The sequence below is a fragment of the Triturus cristatus genome, chromosome 6 (assembly GCF_964204655.1).
Source record: "Triturus cristatus chromosome 6, aTriCri1.1, whole genome shotgun sequence".
Lineage (NCBI taxonomy): Eukaryota > Metazoa > Chordata > Amphibia > Caudata > Salamandridae > Triturus > Triturus cristatus.
The window spans coordinates 789,851,204-789,870,955 of NC_140589.1; the positions used below are offsets into that span (position 1 = coordinate 789,851,204).

Genomic DNA, 19,752 nt, shown 5'->3' on the forward strand with positions numbered 1-19,752 from the left:
CACCATTCACTCGCACCCCCCAAAAAAAAGAATACAGTCCACTCACACCCACAACATTTACCCTATTGATACTCACACCTTCTAAACCGCAATCACCTTGTGGAATCTGCAAGCTCTGGACACAGGAATCAGTAATCAGGACTTTTAAGTGAGGTTTGGGATTTATTTTATAGCTCCATTCTGGACGTAAACCGCCACTCTGCTACCAGATTTGTTAGTGCCCAAAATCTGGGAGGGCAATTTGATGACCAGTGCAGACCCAAGCACTTACAACAAAAGTCTCTTATTTTTGGCATTCCTTTGTCTTTAGGCCAATGGATCTTGGGTGCCGTTGTAGAATAGAATTGTAGAATAGAATGTAGAAAGTAGAGTAGAACAAATTTCATTTCAAATGTAATCATCAACTTTCAGAAACTTAATGTTCAGCCAATGATGAGAGGTTTGGAATAGTTTTAAGGCTTTATATGTCAATAAGAAATTAGTATTGTTTTTCTGTTTTTATTCAGAATTATCAATTTAAAGAAATAGCAAGAAATGATTTATTAGAATCAGCATAATATAAGCAAAATATATTCCATAAAGGAAATTGCCACTATCTTAGTGTAAGAGACCTCACCTAAATAAGAATTCATAGAGTTCTTTTATTTGGAAAGAGGAAGATTCTGGAACATTTAGTTAGCTGAAGAATGAACCCCTCATAAAGAGTAGTTCAGAAAACGCAGCTGAGTCCCATAACAAGTTGCAGTAGCAACTTGTTGATTAAATCAAGGAAAATTAATCACAGCAGTAGCTCTGATAGGCGGTAAGAAAAAATATCCCTGTCAAAAGATCAGGATAAAAGGAAATCACTGTTAGCAATACCACACAGCAATTTGGACAAGAATAAGGGAGAAATAATGCATAAAGCATTGAGGGTAAGGTGGCATGGGAAAGGAAAGAAGACTGGTGCTCCCTCTCTAACTAGGAACACGTATATATGAAAACATAAAACATTTGCAACATCCAGCACTGTTCGTCCAATAGAAACAGGCCTTCCGATAGTCTTCCATCTTCCCTCCCATTTTTTAACAGTAAAATTTACGCCAGTGAGCAGTTATCTAAAAGTTTCCAATATGTCTTGCACTAGATACATGAGGAAAAGTTCTCATGAGAACTTTTACAGGCCTATTCTGTTAGCTTTTTCTTTTTTTTTGGAGTTTTATATAACACAAACTAGACCCGAGACATCGGGTATCAGAGCGCTTGACATAGCACCAGTTACGTTACAGAAGGACACATTCATTTTTGTTAGGCATGGGGAGATTAAGTGATTTGCCCAGAATCACAGGATGTTGAGCGTCATTGCAGGGACTCGAACCCAGTTCCCCAGCTTCGAGGTCGATCGCTCTAGCCATAAGGCTATGTCAGTATCCCATTGTATGGACAAAGGGCTACTCTAGAGCAATGAAACATTTCTATCAGTAAGTCTAGATGAGACCATACGGACAAATATCTTCACAAAGTTCAACATTACTAATGCTCTGTTCCTTCTAAAATATAGCAGAATACATTGTTTAGTGAAATAAGGGTAATCATGTGGTGAGAGAAAGCAGAAGATACACATCACACGGTGTGAGGAAGCAAAAAAAATAAATTTCTCGTAGAACAGCACATTTTAAAGCGATGAACGATTGTACAGTTAGAGGATTAAGTCAGCAGTTTCTAAAAGGCATTTTATTTTTAATGTCAAGTAGAAGTTGGCAAATATTTTCCAGGCCTAGTCGTAGTAGCACACTAGGTATGAAAGCCTACTAACTATTTAACCTGCACGTTTATTTTTTACATGTTCAAAAAGCATCTCCTAAAATTAAATGCATTTTCTAAAGTCAGGCACATTTTCTTCATTGTTAACCAAGGTAAATTTCATGAATCATTTAGACTTTATCAGGAGTGTTCGGTTGACAGAGCTATCGGGGCTCCGTTGAAAGAATACTTATGTTCTGCCCGATTCTAAATGTGACAGGCCGACTGAGGGTTTGGGGGACAGAGGACTCTGTCGTATTTGTAATGGAGTACACAGTCTGCCAAACTTTAACTCAGGTCCTAAGGCTCTTAGTACAAGCGGGCAGATAACTTCTGATATTTGTGGTAACTCCAGTTACTACATACACTAGAATTACGATTTTTTGCAGTTTTTGTTGCACCTTGGAGAAATTTAGTGCAAAAAAACTGCATCCCCTGAATAATTTTGGGCAGATCAAACCTGTCAATATTTATATGGGAGGAATATGATATTGCGAAATGTGCATTTTGGAATGACAAGCACTAAAATTCACGCATTTCTGTACTTTCTGTTATATGCTATGACTACTTACATCTTGTGTCAGTTTTAATTGTGCAATAATGATCGCACATAAAACCGACCCTCACATTATGGGGGCCTCAGTATTCTTGCTCCTGGTGAGGGTTCTGTTGCTCTTGCACTTCAGAAATGTCTATACTTATATACATGCATACCCAGTAAATTCTACACCACATCTTGATGCAGGATCACAGGGATCATCTTTACTGAGTGCCTCTCTTCATTATTCATCACCAGGTATGACCAAACCTACATCCTCAAGATACAACATACAATATTTACAGATGCACTGCCTTCCATTTTGCTTAACATTGGATCAATAAAGGTAGATTTTCAAAACTTTCGTGCCAGAGTCCACACGGTCAGCAATAAGCGGTAATCCTTTGTTCCTTTTACTATAGATTTAACAAATAATTTTTCACATTTGTTTTATTGTAGTGCAACCCAAACTTTCACCTGATAGGAATTGTGAAATCATGACAGCCAACGAAATTCTGATAATGATTTATTTTCAGTGCATATGATAAAAGTGAGGCACTGTTAAATCAAGCTCACCTTTCGGTTAGACAAACAAAGTCTCTACTTCAAATAAGGCAGTCGACTCTAAGTAAAACTCAGTGATACACCACTTTTAAGTTCAGTAGGGGTGCTGGACTTGGGCACATGCATAAGAATGGTCATGATAAATAAAACGTGGTCCAGGAGACGTAACACGTGGTCCAGGAGACATAACCTAGTTCTTCTTCGAGACTCTACACCCAAGTTCTGAGCACAATTTAGACTATTTGATGTTGGCTTTATTGTCATATTGTAAGAAAAGTTAATTTCTCAAACATGTGCATTGTGGTTACGTATTGGAGTTCGAGTTTATTTGTGCCTTCTCGAACAGATGGGGAGTGTTGAGATGCTTGGCTTTTTGGTGCTCATGGACTTCTAGTTTTCTTGAATCTCTGTCACAGGTCGCTTCCTGGATTCGAGAAATTCCACAATTCCATAGAGAGTGATGCCAAGCACCAGGGCAGACAGCACTATGTAAAGCTTCACGTAAACGCACAGGAAGGAGCTGTACGCAAAAGAAATGACGAAGCCCAGTGACTCCCAGAGACGATAGTTGGCAAAGGCAGCCTCTTTGTGCTCAGCAAATAAAACTCCATAAAGAGCTGTGAAAAAAAAAAGAAGAATTGTACACATGTTGGACGGATTGCTGCAGAAAAGGTATTTTCCCTGGTAATTGATAAATTATACATCTGCTCCCAGACTTACTACTCCTCTGTATGATAGCAAGGTGGTACTTTCTAGTCCAAAGCAGCATAAACAGCAGCATAGTCCAACTCCAGTGTGAAGCCAGTGCAATGCTAAAATTGCCTTGCACCGAGGAGTGCGAATCTCAATTATAGTTTCTATCCAAAGCCAGATTTATTTAAACAGCAAAACCTAACTTTACATGAAATCCTAACGCCAAATGAAACCAGGCACATACAAGAGAAGTTTAAATAAAAAAATAAACTCCCACCTGAAGAAAAAGATATATATACTCTGCATTAATAATTATTAAAAGTGATGTATAGAATTTGCTAGAATTAATGTAATTATTTTGTGATGTTACATTATGTTTTAAATTAACAATAGGTAATTAAATATTTTATAATTAAATAATAAATATGTACTATTTTTATATCATGCTGTTACTTCACGCATTGTATTAAGGAAGAAAAGGTAACGTGGCCCGCCAGAACTCCATCATTCAGGAGTTATGGCACTAGAATAGGTGCATGGCCGGGCATTATGACGTAGGAAATAAACTTACAACAGTGCACCTCGTCATATGGAACACTGGGGAGAACAGGTATTATTAAAATACCGAAACCAAAGTATATCCGAAAGAGATGAAAAACAGCATTTCATGCGAGTCAACAGTCAAGTATGTCAAAGATTAGACAGAAAAGGGTTAAGGCCAAAGGGCAAGGCGCTGCCCTTCTTCCAGCCTCCAGGCCCAGAGCACTGCACATGGTGCTGGTGTCATGATTGCTCGGACTTGAAGTCTGTTCACCAAACACGGTGGCCGTCACATCATACTCAATAAAAAGCAGTGTTGGTTTGGGTACTTACTTGGTTACTGGTGGCACTGCCTTTATTAGGCCTGCAGCTGCACACACACTGCAGCACGCCATGACTTGTCCGTTGTTTCCATTTTGCTTTTCTTGATCACTTTAAGAGATAGCCCTAATCACATTGTGACGAGAGGGCTGCCTGCTTGTAATCTTCTTTGGGGCATGGTAGGAACCCCATCCCTGTACATAACTTACAATGGCCTGCTCCAATGCAACACAATTTAGAGATACTGGGAAAAAGGACAGTTCCCTCTTCTCTCATTCTAATGAGTAAATATGGACACCTTGAATGACTTTATGATATGCCAGAACAAGTATATCTCTTTACATTGCGGATTTTACTCCGCGATGCAAACACAACGTGGTTGTTACAACACAATGCACTACCTTTACAACACAAGTTGTTACAACGACTTGCGCTAGATAGCGCGCTGGACTTAGGAATAGTATGATTTACTATTCCAACTCCAGTGTGTGCAAAACTAGGGAAAGTGTTCGAATAGTAAATCATACTATTCCTTATCCTAGAGAGCCATCTAGCGCAAGTCGTTGTGACAACTTGCGCTGTAAAGGTAGTGCATTGTGTTTGCATTGCTGAGTAAAATCCGCAATGTAAACGTTGTTTCCCGCCAGTAGAGATACAAGTTCACCAATTTACTTCTTCACATCAAAGGTGACACTCATTGTGACTGGAAAGAAACTAACTTATTTTTTCTTTGGTTTCTAAAGGAATTTGAGATCCAATCTTATTAGTTTGCACAATAGTCTATTAATCAATTTTACATGGACCACAACAAATGATGACACATACATAACATATATTACATATGGTGTTTGTACATATATTTTGGACAATACTAGACATTACATAGACAACACATTTGTATTAAATAAACAATGATAAAGCAAGCTAAGGTTCCAAACAGAATTCTTACACAACATAAAAACAAAACAAAAATAAAATGAAAAAAAAGAAAGAAAAAAAGACCAGATGGGTTGGAGAGTATTTTTTAACAAATATACATATTACATTTTCAACACAACCCTAGTCTGAACGGTGGCCAAACAGTGTAATATTCAGTTAACCCAGATAGTTTCTTCAGTGAATTGTTAAAAAAATGTAACATAAGTACATAAAAGGGTTAGCCTGATAATGAATGCATGTTCACTCGTTTGGTCGAAAATAGTGGTCAACGTGTTTCGAACCCCTAAATACTTTGGGGGGGTTCTCCTCAGGACCTGGAACCAAAACAAAGCTAAAGAGAGGAAAGAGGGAGAAAAAAGTGCTTGTGTTATCACTTGCAACACCAATTGTTCAAGCGTCACCTACCCTATGAATAAACTATAATTTACCTTGTGAGAGATTGTCCAATCTCTAGCCAAAAAATTGAAGTTCTTGGTTATACCATGTGGGTTTGATTTCAAGCCTAAAAAAAGGGGACAGAAGAAGGAAACAAAGACATTCAGTCAAACTTGTGTTTGTTTTACTGTGGAGGAGGTTCCATCGTTATCCATGCTGTGGAGATGCACTTACTTACGATATGCTCAATTTGGTTGAGAATTGTGGAATTCCTACTTGGTGGTTTAGTTATGTCCAATGTTGTAGGGAAAACGCTGTGCTTATGAAGAAAGAGGAGGAGCATGCTGAGTTTTATTGAAGGCTCTGCAAAAAGAAAAAATTCAGATCTTAAAAAAGCTATAATAATGCCCGCTAGTGTAAAGGTGAATTGGAGGGGTATGGTGTGCCCATAACTTATGGTGTTATGTTATGTTATAAAATACTTATCAAGCGCACGTTCACCAGACGGTTTCTTGGCGCTGAAGTGGAAGTAAGGCAGCAGCAGAGGGGTGAGCCTAATTGTCATATGCCTGGGAAAACAACCATGTCTTCAGCTGTTTTCTGAAAAGTGCATAGGAGGTGACCGACCTCAGCTCCACGGGGAGCGAGTTCCACAACTGAGGAGCTAAGACTGCAAATCGGGAGCCACCATGTTTCTTGCGTTTAAATGTGGGAGTGACTAAAAGATTCAGATAAGAAGATCATAGGTTACGAGTGGGGGCATAGCGTAGAATCTTGGAAGAGATGAAGGCTGGACTGTTGCCATAAAGAGCTTTGAAAATAGTGCATTCCAACTTAAATACACCATGCATAGCCACTGGGAGCCAATGGAGGCTTTTTATCAGTGGTCTGACGCAATGCCATTTAGGTTGGTGAAAGATCAGTCTAGCAGCCTGATTCTGGACAAGCTGGAGGCGTCTGAGTTGGTAAGCCGGGATGCCTACATAGAGTGAATTGGCATAGTCCAGTCGGGAGATGACCAAGGCCAAGATCACTAAAGTCAGGGCTTCCCGAGACAGAAATCTGCTGATCTTCTTAATTCTACACAGTTGGAATACATCCGTTTCATTAGGCTCTGGCATAAGGTTGCGTTTAAAATCCTTTAGTCGCACTGTGGGGGAAGGGAAACGGCCTGAACAATGATTTTTAAACAACGACTCATATACAACGACCTGGGGCTGAACCACGACCTCCTTAACAACTACTTCATTAAACAACGAGTGGCCTTAACAATGACTCGGACCTTTAGACACAAAAAAAATGTAATCAATTAGTACACTTCGAATGTAAACTATTATTAATAAACATCTAATGATCGTTTTTTTTTAATTACTGACTTAACTTACAGAGGCAGATTTAATTTAGCTTGTGAGGCCAGTAGATGGCACTGTAGGATTGTTTTCAGGGATTTCACTGTCACTTCCAGGCACAAAATCTTTGGTGCAGTGTATGTGGGACCCAGGTAGATCAACCTTACCAGGCGCAAACAAAAGGAGGGAAGGACGGGCCGCGGGCACAAAGCCTGTCCCTCAGAGGCGTGCAGTTTTAAAGATGCTAGTGATAAAGGTGCCCACTCTGACCCCAAGGATGCTATGGTGCAGATGTAAACAAATGAGGCATCCTCTTAAACAGAGGCAAGTAAGGCGGTCTGTCACATCCGCTGTATTCTAGATGCCGACAGTTTGATGAATTATGAGGGTGCTTCACAAACTTACAATTTTGTATGCTGTGCCATCATTGCAATTAATGGAAATACATTCCTCATTCAAATTTCCATTGGGTCCTGATTTGAATATATTTAAAAGAAAATGTCAGAAAAAATCGGAATATTTGAAAGTTGTAATTAATTAATTGGAAATATATTGTACATTCATTTAATAAAAGTAGTACTTTAATTTAAAAAACATATTTTGGAACTTGATATTTAAATATTTGATAGAAAGATATATCTGATAAACATGTCAATTACATTTTTAGTTTAAATGAAGCGTTGTTTTTAACATAGTGGTAGATTCGGTTTATATGTAAATAGAATTGTTTCGGTGGTTCAGTGAGTCGTGGTTCAATACATAGTAGTTGGGATTTGGTCGTTGTTTAGCCTTCGTGGTTTATTCACTCGTGATTTCAGAGGCATTTGTTTAATCATACAACCGTCGGGGGAGCTGCATTTAATGGCGTTTGCTGAAAAAGACGAGGGATAATATGTCAAAGGAGAATCTGTGAAACTTCCGTTTGTGTGTAAAAGGAACTCAGTACGTTTGTTTGGGATAAAGAATGGTTCTAAATAAGTGAGGGCACTGTGTGTTGCGTGTTAAAAGTACATTTGTTGTGATCATCGGTTTGACATGATTAAGATGAGTAAGAACACTGTGCGTAGCATGTTGAAAACGAGTTTTATGCTTTTGTTATGCTCATTGGGTATAAAGCATTAGATTTGGTTGTGCTAGACACATTATAAACATCCTTTGCGTGTTGTCAGTGGCAAGAGAGGGTCCTGGGGCTGGTAACGATATTAGATGTCCTATGTCTAAGCTTGCAAGGCTCGTAGTGTAATCATTCGGGGAAAACCAATCTGACTGCAATCTACTAGCATTCACCCCCCGCGTACGCATACCACAGTGGCTTGTGTCCACAACGCTTACCTTCACTTGCCTCGTGCTTTCAGTCTGGCATCTTCTCTAACTCGATACAATCGCTTTTGGGTGCAGGGCGGTGTTGCTTTTTGTTGCGTGTGCATGGCGTGTCATTGTGTGGCCAGCCCTACTGTGTTTACTGGTAGTGTGGTCGGAGAATCTCGAACAGTAAAAGTGAAAGTGAAAAAACAATTGTTTGCACTCCACATGCACGGCTTCATGTGAAAGCGTTTAAGTTGTGACATCAACAGGATAATAACAATACATTTGAACATGACCTCTGCAAGAGGTGTGAGGAAATGTGATCTTCATGTGAGCAACGTAAGTTCGATCTATATTCGATGTCAACAACATGGGGATCCATGGTTATGGCACTGCAGGTTGCAAATGGTGTCATAAATTGAAAATTTCTGAAAGCCCATTTAGCCCATCGGCAGCTGTATTAAATTTGACGATAAGCATAGCCTCCCTCTGTGTGTTTCCTATTCAGGTCACCACCACGGGAGTCTTTCTCGACTTTAAGACAGTCCACTTCAGTTCGTTTTCGGTGTGATTGTTGTCTAACCAATGATTCACTAATAGGGCATTAACTGTTTTCTTGTGAAGCCTTGATTTGTGCTGTGTTATTCATTGTCTTATCTCCTGATTCGTTTTAACTATGTAGAGCTCTGGGCATGGGCACAATATGCCATAGACTACGTTTCTCGTTTTACAATTGGAGAAAACGTCAAGTTTCCATTTGGTGTCTTTAAATGAAAATATTGATCCTTCAATCGTTTGAGGGCAACTTGCGCAGGTGCCACAGTTGTGGTGTCCAACAATTGGTGGTAAGCTTAGTTGTTCCCTTAGTGTGCTTCTATTCGGTGCTCATGGTAATGCTAAGCGTGATTTGGTTGCTAATGCTACTCTCCTTTTTTAGGGCAAACAGTGGTTTTGCGAACAATGCATGTAACTTTTGAATTAGGTGCCAATTCTGAGTAATCATTTGTTTCAAAGAGTTGGTGCATGAGCAAAAGGTAGTCACACATACAAGATCTAAATGTTGTTGTAAACAAATCCATCCCCAAATTTTGCCATGTACAACGCGGATAGCTCCAGCGCAAAGGGACAGCTCACGGCAGTCCCTTTGCTTTGGAAATAGTAATCATTGTCAAAACTGAAGTAATTGATTTTAAGGGCAAAGCTGGCCAGTTTCAAAATTAAATCAGTTGGAACTCTCACAGGTTTGGTCTTTGCTCTAAAAAGTCTCAATAGCAGACAGCCCGTCGTCTTGAGGAATCTGGGTGTATAATGACACCACGTCTAATGTGACCAAGATTTGATCACTGGATCTAAAATCTTGGGTTTCCATTTTATTTATAAAATCTGTGGTGTCCCGAAGGCAAGATGGCACCTTTTGTAGGAATGGCTTTAGGAAGAAATCAACGTATTTTGATATGGGCTCCAATGCTAACCCACAACCAGAAACAATTGGTCAACCTGGGGGATGGGTTTCACTCTTGTGCACAATGTACAACAAGGGAATCCTAGGGTGGTTTTTGTTCAAAAAGTAAAAATCTTTAGGTCCGATTATTCCTTGGTCTAAACCATCTTTGAGAAGTACCGGTAATTCGCCCTGAATTTCAGGTGTAGGATCTTTTTCGATTTTGTGGTAACATTGTGTGTCCTGTAACTGTCTGAAAATTTCTGTCTGGTAGTCCGAGGTTCCCATAATCACTATGGAGCCTCCCTTGTCTGCCGGCTTAAGTGTTATGGACGGATCAGTCTTCAATGTAGATATTGCATCTTTTTCAACCTTTGAGATATTGTGTTTGAAAAAGTTTCTTTTACCCGCCATGTGTGTTATTGCAGACTAAACTGTGCATTCAAAAGTTCATATCTCCTTTGGAACTTTGTTGGTTGGAGGACAAAAAGTCGATTTATTTCTCAATCCGGTTGGTTCCATGGTCGTTGGGGAATCATTTTCTAAAAAGAAGGACTTCAGACTAATTTTTCTACAGAACTCAATGACCTCCTTTTTCTTTTGATCGCACTGCTGGTAGCGCTGGGGTGCCCTCGGGTAACCACATGCTTTAGAAATACTGTTTCAATTCAATTCAATTCAATTTTAACGAAGTTAGTTGTTTTTGTTGGAACAAATGAGAGATCCTTTCTCAAAATAGATTCTTTCGCCTCTTAAAAATAGGGGATGGAGCTATGTCTTGTAATATTGTTGTCTGGTTGTCATTTCCCATGGTTGGTTTTGGTACCTGTTTCATCTGCATGGCCTCTGTTGGCCTCTTCCTAAAAAAGTCTCTGATTGATGTTGTTGATTATTGGTTCGGCGGGTTGACTGTTGATTACCTTCTGTGGTATCAGTTTCACCACCAGAGGAGGCTGATGTATCAGAAAAGGAAATTAACTTATTCCTCAACCTTTCTTGGAAATCAGAGAGATATCTTCTTGAATTAGGACATGAATAAAAATCCGCTTGTAAATAAGGATATGTTGTTTTCAGTGAAAAGTTATTTTTATCTTTTAAAATTTTGACACTTTTTGATTTATTGTAACATCCTTTAATTCCGCAATCTCTTTTTCCATTTTAGCCAATAAAGTCTTTGCATCTCTAATTGTTTGGCTGTCCTTTATTTCTTGCTCTTAAGTAGAAATGTCAGATAGTTGTTGTTGTGAAAGTTGTTGTGCTGACTCAATGGTCAGGACCATTAGATCTCTGCTGCATTTAGTTTCGATGAAACTGTAGGCTTTTTTGTAAATTGGGTCTTCGGTGAAAATTATAGGAATATTCCGTATTTGTAATCCTGCCGGGATTGTGCCTGCTTTCAAATGTTCAAGTAAAAAATGACTGTGTAAAGCAGTCCTAATTTGCTTCTTCTTAAGTCTGATGAGTTTTTCAGATTCGTTTTTTTGTTTAGCAGTAGCGCTAGGGAAATGGAAGAAAATAGGGAAGGTGTGCTCAAAAGTTTTTGAATGGTCTTCAGTGTAAGCAAAAGTGTCTTGTTCTGTCATGGTCAGTTGCAGACCGAGGCGGTGCAAAAGTGTACCGTGAAAGGAAGTGATTTAGAGAAGAAAGGATATTTAGTTTAAACTCCAAAATTCAAGTGGAGTGGAAGAACCTCGCAAGTTGGCACCCGCTATACTATGATCAACAATAGAGGGTTCTGGCCCATAATCAGTAAGGCTAGGCCAATCTACATAAACTAACAACAACAGGCATTTCAGTACTGATTCAAGATCAACAAATCACTTCCTTAAATCACACGTGACACTAGACCTCCGCACTGCCAACGCTACAACCCAGCGGTACTCCACGCACTCAACCTAGGCCGCAACAACAACTGCAAGCTAGCGTCACCAGCCAACACCCATGGACCCTTCAGCTGTGAACGCTGCCAGCACACCTGCAGCACCGCTAGGAACACGGACCCAGCACAACCTGCCTGAATAAACACAACCGAACCAAAGACCCTGCAATGCATCCTCCTCAACGTCCGATCACTCCACAAACACGCCACCGAAATCTGGGACCTCCTCAACAGCACCACCCTGGACATAGCATTCTTCACTGAAACCTGACCCAACACCACCTCGGGACCGGACATCGCCATCGCCATCCCCCAAGGATACAAGATCTCCCAGAAGGACCGCCCCACACGCCCAGGAGGAGGAATCGCCATCGTCCACAAATCCACCCTCCGCCTGAGCACACTCCCCAACGAGCCCACAGACCTGATGGAACACCTACACTTCAAGATACCAAACAGCCCTACCACCACCCTCAGAGGAACTCTCATCTACTGACCCCCCGAATCCCACGGACCTTTCACCAACTCCATCAATGACATCATCTCCCCGCAAGCCATCGCATCTACCAACAACACCTTGCAGGGAGACCTCAACTTCCACCTAGACTACCAACTAGACCCCAACACCTCATCCCTCCTGGACAACCTCCACAACATTGGACTCCACCAGATTGTGACCAAATCCACGCACTCAGCAGGACACACCCTTGACCCCCTCTTCACATCAGGAAATTCCATCACTTTCAGCCACACCACCGAACTCCCGTGGACAGACCATTGATGCATCCACTTCACCTTCAGAACACCCAGCACCCACAGGACCCAGCACCTGCTCCCATGAAGAAACTGGACCAAAATCACCGATGACCAGCTCACCTCCTCACTCAGCAATTCTACCCCAACCACCGCGGAAGAGGACGACCCCAACAACGGAGCCCGAACTCTGCACAGATGGGTCTCCAACAGCACCAACACCATAGCGCCCCCTCAAGAAGAACAACACACATGCCAAGAAAGCCAGATGGTTTACCACCAAACTCCAAGAGTCCAGACGCACATGCTCCCACCTCAAAAAAGCCTGGAGGAACTCCAAATCCACAGAAGCGCACAACAACTTCAGAACCACCACCAACGCCCACCACCAACTCATCAGAAATACGAGAAAAACAGCGATAGAAGACAGAATCTCCACACACGCACACAACAGCAAAGAACTCTTCAGCATCATCAAGGAGTTTGCCCAACCCACCAGCGAGTCTACTGACATTCCACCCTCACAAGACCTCTGCAATAAACTCAGCACCTACTTCCACCACAAAATCAAGAACATCTATGACAACTTCGACAAAGACAACCAACACACTGAACCCTCACCAGCCACCCCTGAAACCCTGAAACCAACAATTGGCAGCTGGATAGCTCTCACCACTGAAGACACACTGAAGACTATAAAATCAATCCACTCTGGGCCCCCAAACAGACCCCTGTCCCCACCACATCTTCAACAGAGCTGCCGACACCATTGCACCCATGCTTCACCACACCATCAACCGCTCCCTGGCGACCACGTCCTTCCCCGACAACTGGAAACATGCTGAGGTCCACCCCCTCCTGAAGAAGCCTTTGGCGGGCCCCACCAACCTCAAAAACTACACACCCATCTCCCTGCTCCCGTTCCCAGCTAAAGTCATCGAGAAAGCCATCAATAGCCAACTAGCCACCTTCATCGAAGAGCACAACATCCCCGACTCCTCCCAATCTGGCTTCAGAAAAAAAACACAGCACAGAAACCGCCCTCCTCCGCCGCAACAGACCTCATCCTTTCCCTACTGGACAAAGGAGAAACAGTAGCCCTCATCCTTCTCGACCTCTCAGCAGCTTTCGACACAGTCTCCTACCACACCCTAACACGCAGACTCCATGACGCAGTGTTCCAGGACAAGGCCCTCAACTGGATCCACTCTTTCCTCTCCGGTAGAACGCAGCGGGTCAGACTCCCTCCTTTCCTCTCAGACCCTACACCAACACCTGCAGAGTCCCCCAGGGGTTCTCTCTCAGCCCCACGCTCTTCAACGTCTACATGGCTTCAGCAGCCCCCATCATCAGAACCTACGGACTCAACATTGTTTCATACGCAGAAGACACCCAACTCATCCTCTCCCTTTACAACGAACCCAACGCAGCCAAACACAACTTTCAAGAAGGCATAGAAGCTGTCGCTAAATGGGTTAAAAGCAGCTGCCTACAACTCAGCACCGACAAAACAGAAGTACTCATCATGGGCCCACACCCCGACGCCTGGAATGACATTTTGTGGACCCCGCCCTCGAAGCCCACCCACCCCCACGGACCACGCACACAACCTTGGCATCATCCTGGACTCCGAACTCAAAATGGACCGCCAGATCAGCTCTGGCGCATCATCCTGCTTCCACACCCTCCACCTCCTACGCAAGACCTTCAAATGGATCCCCCTCGAGCACAGAAAGACTCATGCCCTTGTCACCAGCAGATTCGACTACGGCAACTTCACCCACAAGCTACAAAACATCCAGAACAACACCACAAGACTGGTCCTCAACCTGTCAAGACACTGCCACATCTCCCAGCACCTGCACACACACCACTGGCTCCCCATCAAGACTAGAATCACCTTCAAGATCCTCACCCACACACACAAAGCCCTCCACAACACCGGACCAGCATACCTGAACAGCCGACTCAAATTCCACGCACCCCAAAAAACCCTATGTGCAGCCCAGCTCTCCTACGCCGTTGTCCCCATGCCAGAAAGACCAGATCAGGAGGCCGCTTCTTCTCCTTCCTCGCGGGCAGAGCCTAGAACGCCCTACCACTCCACCTCAGACAGACAACATCACTCTCCATCTTCACGAGAAATCTCAAAACGTAGCTCTTCGACAGACCCCCTCCTTGATGGACTGGAACCTGCACCTCCTCTCCCCCCTGGCGCCTTCAGACCCTTACGTCTGAGTAGTCGCGCTTAATCAACACATGATTGATTTACACAGTAATTTTTCACTTGAACATTTGCAAGCAGACACAATCCCGGCAGGATTACAAATACGGAATATTCCAGTAATTTTCACCGAACACTAGATTTAGAAAAAAGCTACATTTTTATCGAGTGCAGCAGGGATCTAATGGTCCTGACCATTGAGACAGCACAACGGCTTTCACAACAACAATAATCTGAAATTTCTACTTTAGAGCAAGAAATAAAGGACAGCCAAACAAGTACAGATGCAAAGACTTTATTGGCTAAAGTGGAAAAAGAGATCGCGGAATTCAAAGATTTTACGATAAATCAAAAAGGGTCAAAATTTGAAAAGATAAAAAGAACTTCTCACTGGAAACAACATATCCTTATTTACAAGCGGATTTTTATTCATGTCCTAATTCAAGAAGATATCTCTCTGATTTCCAAGGAAGGTCGAGGAATAAGTTAATTTCCTTTTCTGATACATCATCCTCCTCTGGTGGTGAAACTGATACCGCAGAAGGTAATCAACAATTAACCCGCTGAATCAATAATCTAGAACAGCAATCAGGGTCTTTTTTAGGAAAAGGCCAACAGAGTCCAAACGGATAAAACAGGTACCAAAACCAACCATGGGAAATGACAACCAGATGACAATATTAGAAGACATAGCTCCATCCCCTATTTTTAACTTATCCGATCGCCCACTCACAGAGGCGGAAGAATCTATTTTGAGAAAGGGTCTCTCATTTGTTCCCACAAATACAACTAACTTTGTCAAAATGAAAACTGAGGTCATTGAGTTCTGTAGAAAAATTAGACTTAAGTCCTTCTTTTTTAAAAATTATTCCCCAACGACCATGGAAGCAACTGGATTGAGAAATAAATCGACTTTTTGTCCTCCAACCAACAAAGTTCCAAAGGAAATATTAACTTTTGAACGCACGGTTTTGTCTGCAATAACCCACATGGAGGGTAAAAGAAACGTTGTCAAACACAATATCTCAAAAGTTGAAAAAGATGCAGTATCTACATTGAAGACTGATCCATCCATAACAATTAAGCCAGCGGACAAGGGAGGCTCTATAGTGATTATGGGAACCTCCGACTACCAGACAGACATTTTAAGACAGTTACAGGACACACAATGTTACCGCAAAATTGAAAAAGCTCCTACACCTGAAATTCAGGGAGAATTATTGGTACTTCTCAAAGATGGTTTAGACCAAGGAAGAATCAGACCTAAAGAATTCGACTTTTTAAACAAAAAGCACCCTAGGATTCCCTTGTTGTACATTCTGCCGAAAATACACAAGAGTGAAACCCATCACCCAGGTCGACCAATTGTTTCTGGTTGTGGTTCAGCATTGGAGCCCATATCAAAATACGTTGATTTCTTCCTGAAGCCATTTCTACAAAAGGTGCCATCTTACTTTCGGTACAGCACAGATTTTATATATAAAATCCCAAGAGTTTAGATTCAGTAACCAAATCTTGGTCACGATAGACGTGGTGTCATTATACACCTAGATTCCCCAAGACGACGGGCTGTCTGCTATTGAGACTGTTTTGGAGCAAAGACCAAAACCTGTGAGAGTTCCAACTGATTTAATTTTGAAACTGGGCAGCTTTGCCCTTAAAAAACAATTACTTCAGATTTGGCAATGATGACTATTTCCAAACGAAAAGGACTGCCTTAGGTTGTCCCTTTGCGCCGAAGCTAGCCGTGTTGTACATGGCAAAATTTGAGGATAGATTTGTTTACAACAACAACCCATTTTTTCAACATATTTCAAATTGGGTACGTTACATCGACGATGTGTTTTTAATATGGAACGGTGATGAAAGCAAACTATTACAATTTCACATCTGGTTGAATGCACGCAAACTGGACATCAAATTTAGTTTAAACTATACCTCAAACAGGATGACATTTTTGGATGTTGAGATATACGTCTCAGATGGAATGCTTATCACAACACTCCATAGAAAACCAACCGATAGAAACAAAGCTTTGCACTACACAAGTCACCACCCACGAAGCCTTCGAGATAACCTCCTGTTTGGGCAATTTCTTAGGATCAAACGCAACTGCACACTAAAATCAGAATACATACATCATGCAACCATTTTGCTTGAGAAACTAAAACTACAAGCTACCCCAAAAGACTATTGAAGCATGCCATAAAAAGGGCGTGGTGGACACCGAGAGAAGTCCTCTTGCAGAAAAAAGTAACACCTAACACTGAATGTCTTGTATGTGTGACCACCTTTTGCTCATGCACCAACTCTTTGAAAAAAGTGAAAACTCAGAATTGGCACCTAATTCAAAATGTACATACGTCATTTACAAAACCACTGTTTGTCCTAAAAAAGGAAAGCAGTATTGGCAACAAAATCACTTGTGCAGCATTGCCACGAGCACCAAATAGAAGCACATTAAGGGAACAACTAAGCTTACCACCAATTGTTGGACACCACAAATTTGGCACCTGTGCAAGCTGCCCTCAAACGATCGAAGGATCACTATTTTCATTAAAGGACACCAAATGGAAACATGACGTTTTCTGTAATTGAAAAAACGAGAAACGTAGTCTATGGCATATTGTGCCCATGCCCAAAGCTCTACATAGGCAAAACGAATCAGGAAATAAGACAACGAATAACACAGCACAAATCAAGGAATCGCAAGAAAACAGTTAATGCCCCATTAGTGAATTATTGGTTAGACAACAATCACACTGAAAATGATCTGAAGTGGACTGTGTTATTAAAAGTTGAGAAAGACTCCTGTGGTGGTGACCTGGATAGGAAACTCACAGAGAGGGAGGCTATGCTTATCGTCAAGTTTAATACAGCTGAATGAGCTTTCAGAAATTATCAATTTATGACACCACTTGCAACCTGCAGTGCCATAACCATGGATCCCCATGCTGTTCACATCTGAATATAGATCGAATGTACTTTTCTCACATGAAGATCAAATGTTCTCACACCTCTTGCAGAGGTCCTGTTAAAATGTATTGTTATTATCCTTCTGATGGATTCACAACTTAAACGCTACACGTGAAGCCGTGCATGTGGAGTGCGCACAATTGATTTTTCACTTTCACTTTTACTGTTCGAAACAAACGGAATTTTCACAGATTCTCCTTTTACATATTATCCCTCGTCTTTTTCAGCAAACGCCATTAAATGCGCCTTTCTCCACAGTACAACTAAAGAGCGTCTTCCTCCTCTTTCTTCAAAAGCACACCGTTTTCCCTACCACATTGGACATAACTGAACCACCAAGTAGGAATTCTACAATTCTCAACCAAATTGAGCATATTGTAAGTGCATCTCCACAGCATGGACAACGATGGAACCTCCTCCACAGTAAAATAAACACAAGTTTGACTGAATGTCTTTGTTTTCTTCTTCTGTCCACTTTTTTGTAGGCTTGAAACCAAACGCACATGGTATAATCAAGAACTTCGATTTTTTGCCTAGAGATTGGACAATCTCGCACAAGGTAAATTATAGTTGTAGTTCATAGGATAGGTGAGACTTGAACAATTGGTGTTCCAAGTGATAACACAGGCACTTTTTTCTCCTTCTTTCCCCTCTTTAGCTTTGTTTTGGTTCCAGGTTCTAAGGAGAACCCCCCCAAAGTATGTAGGGGTTCAAAACTCGTTGAACACTATTTTCGACCAACCGAATGAAAATGCATTCATTATCAGGCTAACACTTTTATGTACACATGTTACATTTTTTTAACAATTCACTGAAGAAACTATCTGGGTTAACTGAATATTACACTGTTTGGCCACCGTTCAGACCCGGGTTGTGTTGAAAATGTAATATGTGTATTTCTTAAAAAATACTCTCCAACCCATCTGGTGTTTTTCTCATTCCTTTCTTTCATTTCACTTTTGTTATTTCTTTATGTTGTGTAAGAATTCTGTTTGAAACCTTAGCATGCTTTATCATTGTTTATTTAGTACAAATTTGTTGTCTATGTAATGTCTAGTATTGTCCGAAATATATGTACAAACACCAATTGTAATATATTTAATGTATGTGACGTAATGTGTTGTGGTCTATGTAAAATTGATTAATAGACTATTGTGCAAACTAATAAGATTGCTTGACTAAATCAGATCTGAAATTCCTTTGGAAACCAAAGAAAAAATAAATTATTTTCATTCCAGTCACAATGAGTGTCCCGTGTGGTTTGAGGAAGTAATTTGTTGATCTTGTATCAGTACTGGCATGCATATTGTTGTTAACTTATGTAGATTGGCCTAGCCTTACTGATTATGGGCCAGAACCCTCTATTGTTGATCATTTTATGATATTATAGACACCTCAGGTCCTCCCAAAAAATGGTACAACAGATTGAGCATGGGGACACATTTCAGTTATAAGTACGGGGCACCATTTAAATAGCAAATGGATACATGAAAATGGATGGATGTGGGTCAGTTGTCTTATGAAAGAGAACAATTATAGTGAAGTGACAAGACTAATAGTCTCCTCACGAGTGTCACAGTGTGCAGTGCAGCATGTTTTAGCACGGTGAGGAGAATACCTTATGACAATTGTCGGTGTGTTAATCTTTATGAGTTCGCTTTTGGTAGAGTGGTCTGAATGAGTGTACTCTAAAAAATGATTAGGCAGCACAAAAAGTGATCTGGCTAAAATATAGAAGTGAAAAAATACGTAAACAAGGCCAGGCAAGTCCTGAATAAAGCTGGATGACCTTAGTGGCTAGCTTAACAGCTGAAACATGTTGACCAGTCGACTCAAGGATCATTGAGTATCCCTATACATCTTTGCCCATATGCCTCTTAATCTGTCTAAGGTGCCTGAATATAACTATAAATAAAGCAACATGGTTAGACACCTTAGGACATTTTAGCTGTTCCCGGTCCCAAACCTAAATATATACCCGAGTGCTCCCAACAGCAGTAGTAAGACATTAGGCTTCTCAAAATAGCTGGAAAAGCTGCAAATAACATTCACTGAAATAATGTAAACTGTTCT

At 41.2% G+C, this 19,752-nt stretch overlaps 1 protein-coding gene across 2 annotated transcripts in view; it reads right to left on the reverse strand.

Moving 5' to 3' along the window:
* Positions 1 to 1,655: 1,655 nt before the first annotated feature.
* The window catches only part of LOC146817886 (N-acetylglucosamine transporter UNC93A-like), a 174,724-nt gene continuing 156,627 nt past the window's right edge, over positions 1,656 to 19,752 (reverse strand). For both annotated transcript variants that reach the window (XM_085611373.1, XM_085611374.1), the window contains one exon: positions 1,656 to 3,501. In XM_085611373.1, the coding sequence (XP_085467499.1) occupies positions 3,275 to 3,501 (227 nt within the window). In that variant the 3' untranslated portion in view covers positions 1,656 to 3,274. The remainder of the gene's footprint in view (positions 3,502 to 19,752) is intronic.